Here is a 16,308-nt window from a genome sequence, read left to right as displayed (position 1 = left end):
ATGCTGTGCTCACCGCAAGTGCAGCTGCCATCTATCACCATCCAGAGCTATTACAATAGCATTGGCTATATTCCTGATGCTGTCCCTTCTATTCTTGTGACTTATTTATTCCATAATTGAAAGTCTGTACATTTTACTCCCTTTCACACATTTTGCCCATCTCCCTACCCCTTCCTTCTGACAACCATCAGTTTGTTCTCTGTATTTATGGATCTGTTTTTGTTTTGTTTGCTTGTTTATTCATTGCTTTGTTTTTGAGATTCCAAATATAAATGAAATCATATGGTATCTGTCTTCCTCTGTCTGACCTGTTTCATCTAGTGAAACACCCTCTAGGTCAATCCATATTGTTGCTAATGGTAGGATCTTATCCTTTTTTATGGCTGAGTAATATTATATATATATATCTATATATATATATATATATAGATATATATATAATGTCACAACATTTTATCCTTTCGTCTATCAATGTACACATGGATTGCTTCCATATCTTGGCTATTGTGAATAATGTGGCAAAAAACACAGGGGTTCATATATCTTTTGGGATTAGTGTTTTTGATCAAACATTTTGATTAATCAGAATAGTCACCAAAATGATTTATGTTCCATAACTACTGATTTTATATTCATAATCACAAATCACTGACATGGAACCTATAGATAGTTTTAAAGGAAGACACAACTCAGCCACATCCATGTTATCAAGAGTGTTTAGCAAATGAGCTCAGCATTTCCTATATCTGTGATATGGATATGGAAAGATAGTACAAATTAGTTTAAATTTCATTTTCTTTTATTGAATCTTCATGATAACATTCATTCATACTACCCAAAACTTTGATTTGTTTGTATGAAACAGTACTTCAAGGACCAAATCATTGAAGGTTTGTGTACTTTCTGGTCCCTTACGTGTAAATAAAAGTGTTCAGCTTGAGGGTAACAGAGTTATTGAGAATAGCTACTTCTCTTGTCAATGATGCCTTTCTTTCCTTTTCTTTTCTTTTTTCTTTTCTTTTCTTTTTTTTTTTTTTTTGGCGGAAGAATTAACATATATGGAAATAGAAATGGCAATCATGTGAGTAGAGCAAGTAGAGAAAAACATTTTTTCCCTCTGACTAGCAGATGTGATGTATATGTAGGACAAAATCACCAATGCCGAAGTAAGCAGCAAAGTAACTGAAACAAAGTAAAGCCAATTACTACAAGGAGCCATGTATCTGAATGAGATGCAAAAAAGAAAGATAGCCACATGCAAAGTGTTCAATGACAATTGGAAACCCAGCTGGGTGAGGAGTGTTAAGTGGTGGGAAAATGGTCAGAACCCTGCCCAGCAATGCACATAACATAAACAGGTTACAGAGTTTCCTGTTCATGATGGTTGTAAAATAAAGGGGCTTGCAAATGGCAACACAGTGACCAAAGAACATGGCAATTAGGATTTGAAATTCAGTCACCCCATGAAAATAAAGAGTAGTTGGGCTGCACAACTGTTATAGGAAATGATATAATCCCTGGTGATAATTACCCCCAGAAATCAAGGAATCCATGTAACTGTAAATGAGATTTCTAAGAAAGAGAAGTTCTAGCTAAGAAATATGTAGGCGTCTGTAGATGAAAGCCCACCCAAGTGAGAGTGATAATAAGTTTCCATTAACACTTAACGTGGATGTGGTAAATAGAAAGAGTAAAATCACAGTCAGAAATCAGGATCATCAGAAAGGCTCAACAAGACGAACTCTGATCATCCTGGTTGTTTACTTCTTTCTCTTCCATTTTTATTTCTTTTAAAGATATTACCCAAAGTGAAACAAGAGGAAGGACAAACAAATGCATGATTCCACTTATGTAAGATGTTAAATCAGTCTATCTCACGGAAATGGAGAGTAGAACGGTGGCTGTTTTAGGAAGGAGCAGGGTGGACAATGGGGAGTTGCTGTTAGCTGGTATAAAGTTCAGTTCTGTAAGATGAATAAGTTCTCAAGATGTTGCAGATGAATATTGCAGAACATTGTTTGCTGTACTACATTCTGTCTACACTTAACACTACTGCATTGTGCCCTCCTTAAAAATGCAAGTGGGTAGATCTCGAGTTAAGTGTTCTTACCACTTTATAAATATAATTTGTACTTATTCACAATGATAGCAGTTAGCTATAGAGACCAATATTAATAATAATCACTACTATTTATTGATAGCTACTTATGCTATGTATTTGACAGGTTCATTTCCATCCCTATGGTACATCATATATGACGGATTTATCTGACACCTGATTTACCAATGGGGAAGTATATGTTGAGATGTTATAGAAACCCTAACTTTGTCAAACATTTGCCTTCTTTCACATACAAATTATACTTCAGATAGGATGAAATTGAGAAGCCGTAAGTTTTCTCTTACATTTTGAATGCCCTTCAATTTTCTATTACTTATTTTATTTTTTTCTCAGCAACTCCTGTACTGTATTTCTCAGTTGAATATTTTGCACAGAAATCATTAGGATTGGTGCAGCACTAATTAGGATTATAGTATATTTTCTATTACTAAAAAGTGGTTTATATTATTTAGAATACTTTATTGTATCCATAATCTTCTTTCATTTTCTCTCTCACACACACATACATAAACACACAGACATCTTTCCAAAACACTTTAGGCACTTAATACCTTAAGTAGAATGAGTGGAAGAGGATGTTAACAGGTGAAAATCTAATTTTATATGAAACGGGAAATTTTGTTCTGTTATGAAGTTTTTATTTTCTATAAAACTTAAATGATTTTGTTCTTTAGGCATCAAATAATTTAGACACATGCCTGGTTTCAAACTAATCCAAAACTAGAAAAGGAGCTGTACGTATATATTTCAGCATTGTCAGAAAGTGAAGCATACATTCCATGCAATTAGAGAAGTCAAACTTATTCTACACGTCTAAGACACTATTTCCTCACTACTTTCTACAGTGTGTGTGTACATATTAGCAGATGAGCTCAGCATTGTACATATGCATGTTCAGTATGTACATATGCACCTACTTGTACATCTACCTATATCTGCGAGTCATAATGGGATCTGGAAATATGCAGGTGTATTTAGCACCATGCCTACGAAAGTATATATGTTAAATAGCTATGCTTTTTTTTTTTTTACCAATAGATAAATTATATGAACACACCCTATTTAGTGAGCAATGTTTCTTGGTTTTTAAATGAAAGATTTCACAATTTTCAACAAATCATATGGGACTTCAAGAATTTTTTTTCCTAGAGAAACTGCAAGATGGTGAAGGGATTTCTGAGTGAAGATCAATGAAAATCACAAAATTATATTTTCTGCATGGAGTAAGGAAAATATCACATCAATATTTATAGGTCTCCTCTATTCCGGATGATAGTTATTTTCCTAAACAAAGTGCAAAGTATAACTTTTCAAGTTAAAACAACTAATGATCAAGAAGTTGCAGCTAACCAAGGGTTCAGAAGAACAGGAGCCAGAAAGACGTATGAACTTATTTCAACCAAATGAGAAATATATAAATTGTGCTTGTAAACTGTTAGAAAGAAAGAATGAATAAGGATGACAGAAAGGCCATTGTAATTTGAAGAAGTTGCTCAAATTTCATGTTTGTGTATTTTAAATTGTCATGCAATATGTGTGTCTAATTTGTGACACCATAGCATTTCATTTGCTTGAGAAATATACAATCTTCCTTGCCCTGTCCATGAAGGCTCGCTTGACTTGCTGGTTCCTTAGGCTGTAAATAAAGGGGTTCAGCATGGGGGCTACTGAGGTGTTCAGCACAGCAACTCCCTTGCTCAGAGACACTCTGTCTTTTGCTGAGGGTTTAATATACATAAAAATGCAGCTGCCATAGGAGATGGAGATGACAATCATGTGGGATGAACATGTGGAAAAGGCCTTTGTCCTCTGACTAGCAGAAGGAAGCCTCACAATCGTTCTGATGATATATACGTAGGACAGAATTATTATTGCCAAGGTGAACATTAAAGTAAACAGAGACCAGGAAAACCCCATTATCTCTAGGAACTTTGTGTCTGAACAAGAAAGTTGCAGCAGGGGACAATAATCACAGGTGAAATGGTCAATAATATTCGACCTACAGTAATTAAGGTTTAAGAGCAACATGAGTGCAGGGAATATGATTAAGAATGAAATCAGCCATGAAGAGAAGACAAGGAGTATGCAGACTCTGGGATTCATGATGGTCCTGTAATGCAGAGGTTTGCAGATGGCAATGTAACGGTCATAGGACATGGCGGCCAGGAGGTAAAATTCAGTGACTCCCAACAGAATGAAAAAAAAGAACTGAGCCATGCAATCATTAAAGGAAAATGGTTTTATGTCCTGTAATCAGGGTGCCCAGGAACTTGGGTATGCTGACAGTTGTGAATGAAACCTCTAGCAAGGAGAAGGTTCTGAGGAAGAAGTACAAGGGGGTCTGGAGGTGAGGATCCAGCAGGGTAAGGGTGATAATGGTCAGGTTCCCCATGATGCTGAGCATGTAGGCGATGAACAGAAAGACGAAGATCCCCCCCTGAAGCTGTGGGTCATTTGACAAGCCCAGGAGGATGAACTCTCGTAGTTCTGTGCGGTTTCTCATTCTTCAGCTGCTTATTGTTGTTCTTCTGCCAGACCTCTAGGAGAAAACACAAGGAACAAACTCGAATAAAAGGTCCAAGTGTGATGCCAGAATTTGGCAGAAATAGTGTTTTCTTCTATAGGCAAGAATTTACATGAACTGATAATAACAATGATCCATTAATTTCCTCTCTTCTACAGGTGAAATCTCCGGTTCAGTATGTGTTTTCTTCTATAGGCGAGAATTTACATGAACTGATAATAACAATGATCCATTAATTTCCTCTCTTCTACAGGTGAAATCTCCGGTTCAGACACATTTGAAAACATTCTATATCACAGAGCTTGAATGGCTAGAGCAGGGATTTTCCCCAGGCTTTTCTGACTCCAAATAACACCTGTTATATTCAAGGATGTGCACATAAGGCTTCTTCCCAGTGAAGACCACCTTTGTGCTCTTGCTCCAAGTGTTTACCATTTTCCCATTGTCTGTAAGTTAAAGCTTAATTACATTAAGAATCCTCAGAAATGGAAAAGATCCTGTGTTTTTTAATGATGTTAACGTGTTCTGTCATTAGCCACTGATCAACTTCAATACTCAGCTTTCCCAACTCCTCCTACTACCTCATGGGTCAGATATACTAGAGTCATCACCGCCAGCGACCTTACGTCATAGAGACAGAGGGGAGAAAGAGGCAGGAAATAATTTAAGCTGGAGAGTTTAGAACTGAGTTTTATCCCATCTGAATCCCTGGCCATGGTTTATGATGTTTCAGCCTGTATGTAATTACTATGACCTGTAATCCTATACAAATGACTTCTCTTTCTATTTAAAATAATAATTATTACTATTATTATTGAAGCACTTCCCTAAGTTGAAGAGTTAGGTAAACATTCACAAAGAAAACACAGGCAAATAGTTTAATTTCTTTATTTGTATGTGGTTTTACATTAGTAAGTTTTAATTTCTCTTTAAAAAAAAATATTAAGTGATATTACCATAGTCATTTCCATAAAGAAGAGTGAGGATATCTAGGCTTGAATCCAAGCCACTTACTACGTCTGAAACCATGTAGTCTGACTGTGTTTCTTCTATAAACACAGTTTATTCCTCTGTATACAGGCCTTTCTTATAAAGTTATTGTGAGTATTAAATGAGTTAATATGTGAAGCATTTAGAAAAACACTTAGCATTTAAAAAAAAGCTATATAAGGATTGCTCAATGGAGAAATCCCTTGGTGAAAACCTTTGGGATTAACATGGTGTCCTGTATGAAAAGCTTTGTTTAAAATTAGTAGTAATGAATAAAGTAACAGCAAGAAAATCACATAGGAACAATAACAATAACAAAAAAGTGAGGTGGGATCATCTGGTTGTTTACTATCTAGGAGGCTTTAGGCAAGTGAATCTTAGCTTTGATTTTCCACTTTGTGAACGTGGTGACCTCTCCCCACCATGGAGTATCTGCTTCCTGCCCTCCATCTGTCACACCCTCTGTCCCTCAACAGCTCACTGCTCTCCTTTGGCTAAGATATGGTCACCACATTTGAGGCCTGTTGGATATTTGTAGCACCTCAACATCCCTACCAAAGGCACCGACATCCACTGTGTTTCTCTGCTCCTCCGTAGTAAGAGGAACCTTTCTGACAATGATTGTGAAAACTTGCCTTAAATAGAAAATCTGTATGCAAGTAGCCTTGTGGGCAGCAGATTTCAGTGACACTCCAAAGCACCTTCGTCCTTGTTCCCACAACACTAGGTTTAATGCCCTTTGTGTGGGTCCCATAAACTGTTCGACTGATTCTTCCCAGCCCACTACACATCTGTGCTGAAACCTCCTGTGATCTCCTCCACTATGCGTGAATGTCTGAAAGTTAGGACAGAGTCTGAGCTTCAAACCTTTGAAACACAGTCCAGTGCCTGGAAGAGTCCTAGGAAGCTATAATAAACACTTGTCTAATTCATTCATTCATTCATTTTGAGTTTGTTCTTACATCACAGACACCCATCCAGTGAAGTTCTGTATTGTGTTCCCAATTCTTGGTTGCATAGTATGTAGGTTGTATCTTTGTTTTACAAGATGTGTTTTCTTAGTTCATCTACTTTTCAATATGTGTATATTCACTGGGCCTAAATTCCCCATATGAGTAAATTATGGCAAAGGACATATAAAAGAAGCCTATTTTTTATATATAATTCAAAAAAACTTCATAAAACATTATTTTAAAATCCCTTTCATTAAATTTCTTTAGCATTCATTCTTTTAATTAACTTTATTCTGCTCAGCAGCATTATTCTTCCATCATCAGGGTTTGTTTTTTGTTGAAAGCACTAGCTTTTCATAACACCTGGAAGTCTCAAAATGCATGCTCAATAAATAGACAGCATTTGGTCTAAATGTCAAGATTGAAATTTCTGCATTATTTTATTGGCATTGTAGATCCAGGTTAAAAAAAAGTATATTATTATTCTTCCATAGGTATTAATGTGCCAACGCACTGTATTTTACCCTTATTTCAATTTTTTTCATATTCTTTTTCCGCTTCGATTCCCTATCAATTTTAAGAATGTTCTGAAAAATAATACCATAATCAACTTACATATTTTGGCTACTGATTAAACCTTTGAGGGAATGTATGAAGAGCTATGAAGGAAGGTATTAATAGATAAGGACAAGTTCTTGTGAACATCACTGAAACTGAGTACTGATAGGTCAGTATTGTAGGACCAGAGAACATACTTAAAGAAACTGTCAAAAAAAGACGATCCAATATCACAGACTTGGGGGAGGTATACTATACTATTTGTGTAAAAATGTTAATGAAAATCAGTGGACTGTATTCATTTACCAACATCTGCTAAGCCTGATGGATGTTATTCATTCATTCATTCATTCATTCATTTAGCAGCTTTTGGGGAGAAAAAACCTCAGTGTTTAATAAGGTACATATGATTCCTCAAGCCTGAAGCCATCCCAAGGATGTACTCAAGCAGAGTATGAAGGATATCTCTAAGCATTTAGCTCATCTTGTTATTTCTTAATGCAGATCCATCTTTCCCCTGGAAGAACATGGTTTAGGTTAAACTTAAATTATCGTCCACCCATTTCATTGAAACCAAGAACCCCTTCTGAGAACCCCTGAGACATACTCTTTGAGCTGTTCAAAATGAAAGTAACAATAATACTTCGTATTTGTTAAATAAAATGGCCACAAAGTAACTTCAAGATTTCATTCTGAGAACACCACTGTTCTGTTCTTTATTTAGTCATCAATAATCAAAGAAAAAAGAAAAAGTATATAAACTCATAATAAGATCATGGTATCAAAACACTATTAATTTCTTACTTATGACACTCTATGGTAAACTGCTGTTGCAGGAAGTATATGGGCTCTGCAGTTAGAGAAACGTGGGTTAAAAATACAAATGGGGCATTTAATGGATTTGTGACTTTGGATGGTACTTATTTCCTTAAGTATCGGTTTTCTCTCTTTACCATGGACAAGAAATTTTGGGAATTAATTGAAATAATATAAATGAAAGTGCTGTATAAACCATGTGGCACTAAATATGCTTTAAGAAGAGCTGGTTTTATCTTCTTTTGTTGGAATTGATTTACAATTGGGGAGAATATTCATAGTAACTTTGATTAAGGAAAGGCATTATTTATTCCAATGACTTTTCAAGGATTTATATATTCTGTCTCATTTAGTCTTTACGACACACCTATGGAACTTTATCTTTATTCCCAAACGAAGAACTAGGGTTGTTTGGTATTGCACCTTAGATATATTCATATAGCATTACGTGTTCAATATAACCAGGGACTACCTAAAATTAAAGTCTGTTCTCTTAAAGAAAGTACTACCTGGCCTATATTCAATTTGAAATACAGGTACAGTGATGGTAATTTCCTCCTTTTCATTTAGTATGGAATGAATAAATTGATATAATAAAACAAAACATACAGACATCTATATCCAGTTGCAAAATATAACTCCAAAAATACCCTATTCAATCTAATTAAAAGTTGAGCTGATAAGTAATGAAGCAATGATACAGTTTGGAGGACTCCATTGCCTTCCATATGTCTGACTTACCTCTAATTTTCATACAGACTCACTAACACACAGAATGGCTGGAAAAAAAAAAAAAAAAAAAAAATATTAGCAGTTGCCATTGTTGTATCCAGGGAAACCCAGCATTCCTGGACGCGTTTCCTCTCAGTGAACCGTTTTGCTTTCTACTGTTAATGTTTTTGTCTTAAATTTTCCATTTTAGCTAGAGGGAATATATTTCTTTGAGTAAGGAGAGTGAGAAAGGAGCAAATATATGAGGAAGAAAAAAATATCAGAAGGTATTTAAAACTGTCTGGTTTCAACACAGATTTTATGTGGCAAAAGCTACGTATTGTTTGATGTGTTCTCTCTGCTGCTGGCTCACTGGGAATAATTCAGTGACTCAAAACTGCCAGAATAGGACTGTACACAAAACACTAAGGAATATAAACATGATACACATTAATATTGAATTTGTAAAGGAAGCTTGGGGGACAGTGTCCAATGAGACAGAAAAAAAAAAAAAGCAAACAACCACAGTAGGTGAAGTTTGTTTCCCTTGATATTATTTTTCAAAGATTAAGAGCTAAACACCTAGTTCCTAATGCATATCTCTGCTGAATGCATATCTACCCCACGCCATTTTTTAAAAACTGATAATCTACTGCTTAGTATTAAGGCCATTCTTTACTCCATATTTTCCATGTGCCTTCCAATAAGAATGTTTGGTATTACTACTAATACTTTATACATTTTTCCTTCTCACTCTGTTGCTCACCAGCAATGAACGTTGAAGGGTTTCTTCTTTTGATTGATTAAAATTCTAATTTAGGGTCACCTGGGTGGCTCAGTTGGTTAAGTGTCTGCTTTCAACTCAGGTTATGATCCCGGAGTCCCAGATAAAGCCCCGTGTCTGGATCTCCTGCTCAGTGGAGAGCCTGGTTCTCCCTCTGCCCCTAACCCCACTCATTGCTCTCTCTCTCTCTCTCTCTCCCTCTCAAATAAATAAAATCTTTTAAAAAATAAAATAAAATAAAATAAAATTCTACTTTGCATGCCACGTATAATATTAGGAATTAGTACCTTCCCTGACTAGACTATAATAATATAACCATGCCCAAATGATATAACGTGAGTGTAAAAAACCAATAAAATTGTGCAGGTCTTAAATAAATAAAATCTTTTAAAAAATAAAATAAAATAAAATAAAATTCTACTTTGCATGCCACGTATAATATTAGGAATTAGTACCTTCCCTGACTAGACTATAATAATATAACCATGCCCAAATGATATAACGTGAGTGTAAAAAACCAATAAAATTGTGCAGGTCTTAATTAAAAGCTATAGATATTTTCAGGTTCTCACAGTTTTACATTTGCATGAAATAAACACAAGTTTTTGTCTCTTTGTTTTGTTTCACAAACCAGTTTATCACATTGGCTGTTATACCTCAAGACCTCAGGCAAATTACTCAGCCTTTCCAAGCATCACCTTGCACACCTGTAACAGAGGTAATTAGTCTATGTTGCCATATAGCTGTGAAGATTAAACACGATATTGTTTAGAACATAGATGGTTGAGCATATGGCACAGAATAATTGTTCTCTATAGAGGAGATATTATTATTTATGAAATTCCTATCCAACACTCACGTGGCATAGGTGTAATGGTGACTGCCTATATTTTCATCTGTTACATATTTACACAAATAATACAGATATGATGTGTCTGGTGACTCAATTGGTTAAGTGTCTGACTTTAACTCAGGTGATGATCTTAGGGTCCTGGAATTGAGCCCTGTATCAGGCTCCCCACTCAGCTGGGAGTCTGCTTGTCCCTCTCCATCTGACCCTTCCCTTCCCCCTGCTCATGTCCTCTCTCTTTCTCAAATAAATAAATAATCATTAAAAAATAATAACACAAGGGAAGTACATAAAAAAGACATAACACACACCCTAAGTATAACCAGAAAGCAAAAGATGTAAGACTTTTAAACAATTTATAAGCTGTAAAATAAACACTCAGCTGAGAGGGAAGAACTGGATAGATATGCAGCTGGTGCGCACAAAATATGGTTGTTAGATAGTTTATTTCATATTTTTTATAGATTTAAGAACAAAATGCAAGAAAAAGAATGTGAAATTAGTAACAGAACATAAGATTTAAGAAAAAAATCCATGAAAAGAGTGTTTACATGTGTCCTTACGGTAAAAATAAGTATTTTTATTATTTGGAACAATTAGGAAAATGATTTTTGCTTTATATCCACTAATGTTCTATTTAGTATTATAAATCGATGAGGAAATGGAACCCATAGATGGTTTGAAAGAAAGACACAACATAGTTACTTCTGGTTTAAGAGAAAAATTAAAGTGCTCAGCCTTGCAAGTATCTGTGAGATGGATGATACACTAGACATTGAAATTGTATTTGTCCTTTATTGCATCTTCACCATGACATCCATTCACGTTCATACATACTTTCATTTGTTTCTAAAAAACAGTGCTTTGTTTTAGCAAGTTTTTGAAAGCTTGTTTTACTTGCTGGTTCCTCAGGGTATAAATAAAAGGGTTCAGCACGGGGGCAATTGAGGTGTTGAGAATAGCTACTCCTTTGGTCAGTGATGCTCTTTCATTCACTGAGAGCTTGAGGTACATGGATATACAGCTCCCATAAGAGATGGAAATGACAATCAAGTGAGAGGAACACGTGGAGAAAGCCTTTTTCCTCTCACTAGCAGACGGGGCTCTCAGAATGGTGCTAAGGATGCACAGGTAGGAAAGAATCACTAAGGCCAAAGTGAAGAGCAGAGTAACAAACGCAAAGTAAAAGCGAATCGTCTCTAAAAGCCATGTATCCAAGCACGAGAGTTGTAAAATGGGGAAATAGTCACAAGAGAAATGATCAATTACATTGGAAGCACAGAAATCTAGCTGACGGATGAGCATGAGTGGTGGGAAAATGGTAAGAAATCCTCCCAGCCAGGACCCAAAGACAAGCAGGGTGCAGATTTTTTTGCTCATGATGGTGGTGTAATGAAGAGGCTTGCAGATGGCAACGTAACGATCAAAAGACATGGCAGTGAGAAGAAAAAATTCAGAAACACCCATGAAGATGAAGAAAAATAGTTGAGCTAAGCAATTGTTATAGGAAATGGTCTTGACATTCGTAATGATTGCCCCCAAGAATCTGGGAACAGAGACACTCGTGAATGTAATTTCTAAGAAGGAGAAATTCTGCAGGAAGTAATACACAGGAGTCTTGAGACGGCGGTCTATCAGGGTGAGGATGATGATGGTTAGGTTTCCAGTGACACTTAATACATAAGCCATAAACAAAAAGATAAAGATTACAGCCTGAAGCTGCGGGTCGTCTGAGATGCCCAAGAGAACGAACTCTGTAATCATTGCATGGTTTCTCATGCTTTATTTTCTTTAAGCAAGTTCTACTGTTGAGAAACAAGACAAAAAGAAAGAGTATGTGAATAGTAAAGGAATTGAAGATTTAAAGATTTAAATGTTCATATTATTAGTTCCAATGAAATGAAGCAATGGAAATTTTCCTGTTTGCATCTTTTCAATATCCACTCAATTCCATTAAAGCAGAAATATTTTATACATTCTCTCTTGAAAAGGAACAGAACATTCACAGATCTATGTTAAAAGTCCCCTCATGAGTGACTTTACATAACACCTGTACCTGTCACGAAATTGTCTATATGCGCAAAACGTCTCTTAATCATGTTTCTACAACAACATTTAGTAATTATACTTGGGATTTACATATTGAGACACCATGTTCCAGTTTCCAAATTTTGTGCTTTTAGGAGTGAAATATCTAAGTTTGAGGCCATTAAAAAACTTTATCATTTTGTAAGGCTCTGATGGAAATTGAAGACCTGATCACAATTTCAGAGCTTAATAATTTTATTATTAAGATCCATTCTTTTAAATATTCTCCGTAGAAATAAGTGTGTTTTGTTTCTTTTTTTTATACTCTCTTTTCAATGTGTTTCAAATCACAGAAATACAGAAGTAGAATATCTTGTTTGTAAATAAAAGTAAAGGTCTTAATTTATGGGAAACAAAAGTGAAGGCAGAGAAATTAATCAATACTCACGTAGATAGGCCTGTATCAATAATATAGTTCTTACTACATATTGATCCATTTCTATCAATTTTATGTTCTTTTTGTAAATTAATTTACTTTGTTTTGCAACTATATTCACTTGGGTCGTTTCACTCTTAAACTTCTTTGAGAACAATAAGGAATTCACAAAGGAGTTTTTTTAATGCCTACATATCTTATTGCCTTCTTTCTAGAAGACTAAATAAGTAGGATAAAGAAAATTCTGAGATTTACTTTATAGAAACCACAAATTGCTAAACTGCTGTCTATATGGCTTTTACCTGTGTTCTCTCTTTAAGTTGGCAACCAGCATTTTATTTGTGCTGTAGGTTCTCAATAATATTTGTTGTTCTTTTTATAGAATGAACTGGGCAAATGAATAGGTGACAAGTGTCCAAGCTGTATTGTGCCTTTTTTCCTTTTTAAATTTTTCCCCTGATGATCAGCATTGTCTTCCTTTAGAAATAGACACATTTTTGTGACACATGTCAGCAAAATTGGCATATCAAAAGGCAAAGATTGTTACTATATTTTGAACAAACCGAAATGTTAAAACATAAAATTAGAAATAGTAAATATGTTAAAGTGATAATTTGGGGATCCCTACAATGTATTCCAAATAATAACCTTTTGAGTGCGAGAAAGATAAAAATATATCTATCTCGAATACAGAATATACTTACTTTCTGATATGTCTAATGATTCCAGAAAGAAATATAATCCCAGATTTTCTTAATTCACTTAAAATGTGAGGGGCAATGCCTTCATAAACTAATTCTGGAGACTTTTTGACAGGATTTCACCCTTCCTTTCTTATGTAAAAGCCTCTCACATAGAGAAAATGCAGGCTTGATTGCATACAAGTTTCTACAGCCTCTAAGTGAAGGAATTTTTCCTTATCTCTTTTATCTTTCCATATAAACATAAACATTATTCTGACCTAAACTTTAAAAAGCTACTATTGTAACCCAGAGAGTTCTTTCTAAGTTTCCAGGGAACACTGCTTCGTGACTGAAGGTAAACCACTTCAAACCTCTCTGGATAAGATGAGGATTGAATACTATTCAAAGATGAGCCAAATTTAATTCTCTACTCACTGTATAAATAAATGAGAGGCCAGAATAAAGAAAGGCCAGATGCAGGAGAGATGGGCACAAGAGGTATAGTGGTGTCGCGACTTACATCTTCCAGGAGCAAAGCAGTATAGGGAGATAAAAGCAAAACTGTAGGGGCTCCGGGTGGCTCAGTGNGGAGATAAAAGCAAAACTGTAGGGGCTCTGGGTGGCTCAGTCGGTTAAGTGTCTGCCTTTGGCTCAGGTCATGATCCCAGGGTCCTGGGATTGAGCCCCTCATGGGGCTCCTTGCTTGGGGGCAGTCTGCTTCTCCCTCTGCTTCTGCCCCTCCTCACTGCTTGTTCTCTCTCTCTCTCTCTAATAATCCAATCAACCTAGTTTTCCCTTGGCTGTATTTAATTTTTCTATATGCAAATGGCACTCGGTCTTCACTCAGGAGATAATTTATTCTCAATTCCTGCAGGGTTCATTAAATACAGAGATGAGCTCCAACCCTTCATTGAGAGTAGCACTCAGGTTTTATTCATTTATATGTCCATATCAGCACAAAGAAGAATGAATGAATCAAGAAAGAACCGTAATATTTTAAAAAATCAGAAGGGCATTTGCAACTCAGTTTTTAATTTTTTAGTGTTAAGTTATGCAGACTTAATGCCATGATAAAAAAGTGTCAGAGAATCAATTATCAAATCAATAGTATATAATGACAGATGGAATGTTCCTTATGTTTCTAACTGATCCTCCATTTGCCCTCAAATCTTCAAATTAACCAGTATTAAGTATATATAGTATATTCTATCAGAAATTTCATTCAGAAACACAATCATACTCCCATGCTCGGAGAGAAGATTTTTTTAATACAGTAATTCATTTTTAATATAGAAAATAATCAGCAATTTTTCTTTTTTTCAGTTAACAATATGTAATGGATATCATTCCTTGTTAACTTACACAGCTGGGACTCATCCTTTTCAAACAAATTCATAGAATACCAGAGGAAACTTCTGATAATTTCATAATTTCATTATTTGTTAAGATTCAGGGAATTAGCTTGCTACCAATTTCACATCATTAACTAAAACACTAAGTCCATTTTTTATGCATCCATTTGCATATGTGCATCCACTAGAATAAAATATATTTTAGTACCACATTTTGATAGATACTTCAAAATTTCCTTCCTACAGACAAGAATGAGCCCTTTTCATTGCATCCTAGCCATCACAGATGTTAGAAATCATTTCCACACTTTATAAACAGAGAGACAAAAATGAAGCCACAATTCACATAATGAATTATAAAGACCAGATTACAATTCCTAGATTTTGAGGCTAAAGAGACCCAATAATTTTGTAAACTTTTAAAATTTATTTAACCTCTCTATTTCTCTACTCATGAAATGAGAGGGCTAGTACTCTTAACTCACAGGATATTGTAAAGATTAAGTGAAATCATGAATGAAAGACATTCACTCTCACATATGTTCTTTCCCCTGCTGGAAGTGGTTTCTTTGGCATCTCAATATACTTCTAATCATTCATTAATGCTAATTTGTTTGTTTGTTTATATTGAGTATAACTGACACACAACTATTACTTACATTCCTACATTAGTTACATTGTTACATTAGTTTAGGGTGGAAAACATAATGAATTGACAAGTTTATACATTATGCTATGTTCTCCACAAGTGTAGCTATGATGCGTTACCATAGACTGCTATTACAATAACATTGATTATATTCCTTATGCTGTATGTTTTATTCCTGTGACTCATACATTCCGTAACTAGAATGTGATTTTAAAATAGTGTACTATATAGTAGGGGTAAATTTAACAAGATAATGAAAAATAAATCTCATGTCCTTTTTTTTAAAGATTTGTTTATTTATTTTTAGAGAGAGTGTGAGAGCATGAGTGGGGTGGGGTGGCAGAGGGAGAGAATCTTCAAAAAGACTCCCCACTGAGGGTGACCCTGATGCAGGGCTCAATCCCAGGACCCATTGGATCATGACCTGCGCTAAAACCAAGAGTTGGATGCTTAACTGACTGAGCCACCCAGGGGCCCCACATCTCATCTCTTCTAAGTTGCCCCCAATACTGATACAACACTTTGGGCAGAGCCAGTGAAAAAAGCACTAATTTGCTATTTCTGAGACTCAATTTGATTATTTTCAAAGTATCTGCATTGAACTGTCTGTTGCCAACTCAACATCACATAATGCTTTCTCAGTTCTCACTGCTATGGAGAAACTGGGATGCTATTTCTGAGAGTTCCCCTCCCTTTATTTTTCTAATTTAGGACTTGTCAGTGAGAGGACTTGGTGCAAAATTTGGAAGTCAGAAGGGAAGCAGAGGACATTGTTCTCCAGTTTGTAGCCAGGCTGGTGCGTGAAAGCTAGATTCACAGTGGATTTTCAAAAGTATTTGAAAGCTACCAACT

General features: G+C 35.4%; 2 protein-coding genes and 1 pseudogene across 2 annotated transcripts; all 3 read right to left on the bottom strand.

Annotated features, from left to right (window-relative positions):
* Positions 1-911: 911 nt before the first annotated feature.
* LOC100467457 lies at positions 912-1,747 on the bottom strand (annotated as a pseudogene).
* A 1,938-nt stretch (positions 1,748-3,685) lies between these two features.
* Positions 3,686-4,625, bottom strand: LOC100465713 (olfactory receptor 6C1-like). Its single transcript, XM_011217535.3, is given in 2 exon segments — positions 3,686-4,354; positions 4,356-4,625. Coding segments are annotated over 2 exon segments (939 nt in total).
* Positions 4,626-11,157: 6,532 nt separating this feature from the next.
* On the bottom strand, positions 11,158-12,087 carry LOC100467204 (olfactory receptor 6C3). Its single transcript, XM_002930683.2, has one exon. It carries the CDS (start codon positions 12,085-12,087, stop codon positions 11,158-11,160), a length of 930 nt encoding a protein of 309 aa, XP_002930729.2.
* Between the last annotated feature and the right edge of the window lie 4,221 nt (positions 12,088-16,308).

This window comes from Ailuropoda melanoleuca, chromosome 16 (genome assembly GCF_002007445.2).
Source record: "Ailuropoda melanoleuca isolate Jingjing chromosome 16, ASM200744v2, whole genome shotgun sequence".
Lineage (NCBI taxonomy): Eukaryota > Metazoa > Chordata > Mammalia > Carnivora > Ursidae > Ailuropoda > Ailuropoda melanoleuca.
Note: the sequence above shows the minus strand (reverse complement) of the source record. Positions and strands in the feature narration are given on the sequence as shown.

Coding starts and splice junctions, on each gene's coding strand:
- LOC100467204 (XM_002930683.2), bottom strand. CDS start 12,087: ATGAGAAACCATGCAATGATTACAGAGTTCGTTCTCTTGGGCATCTCA.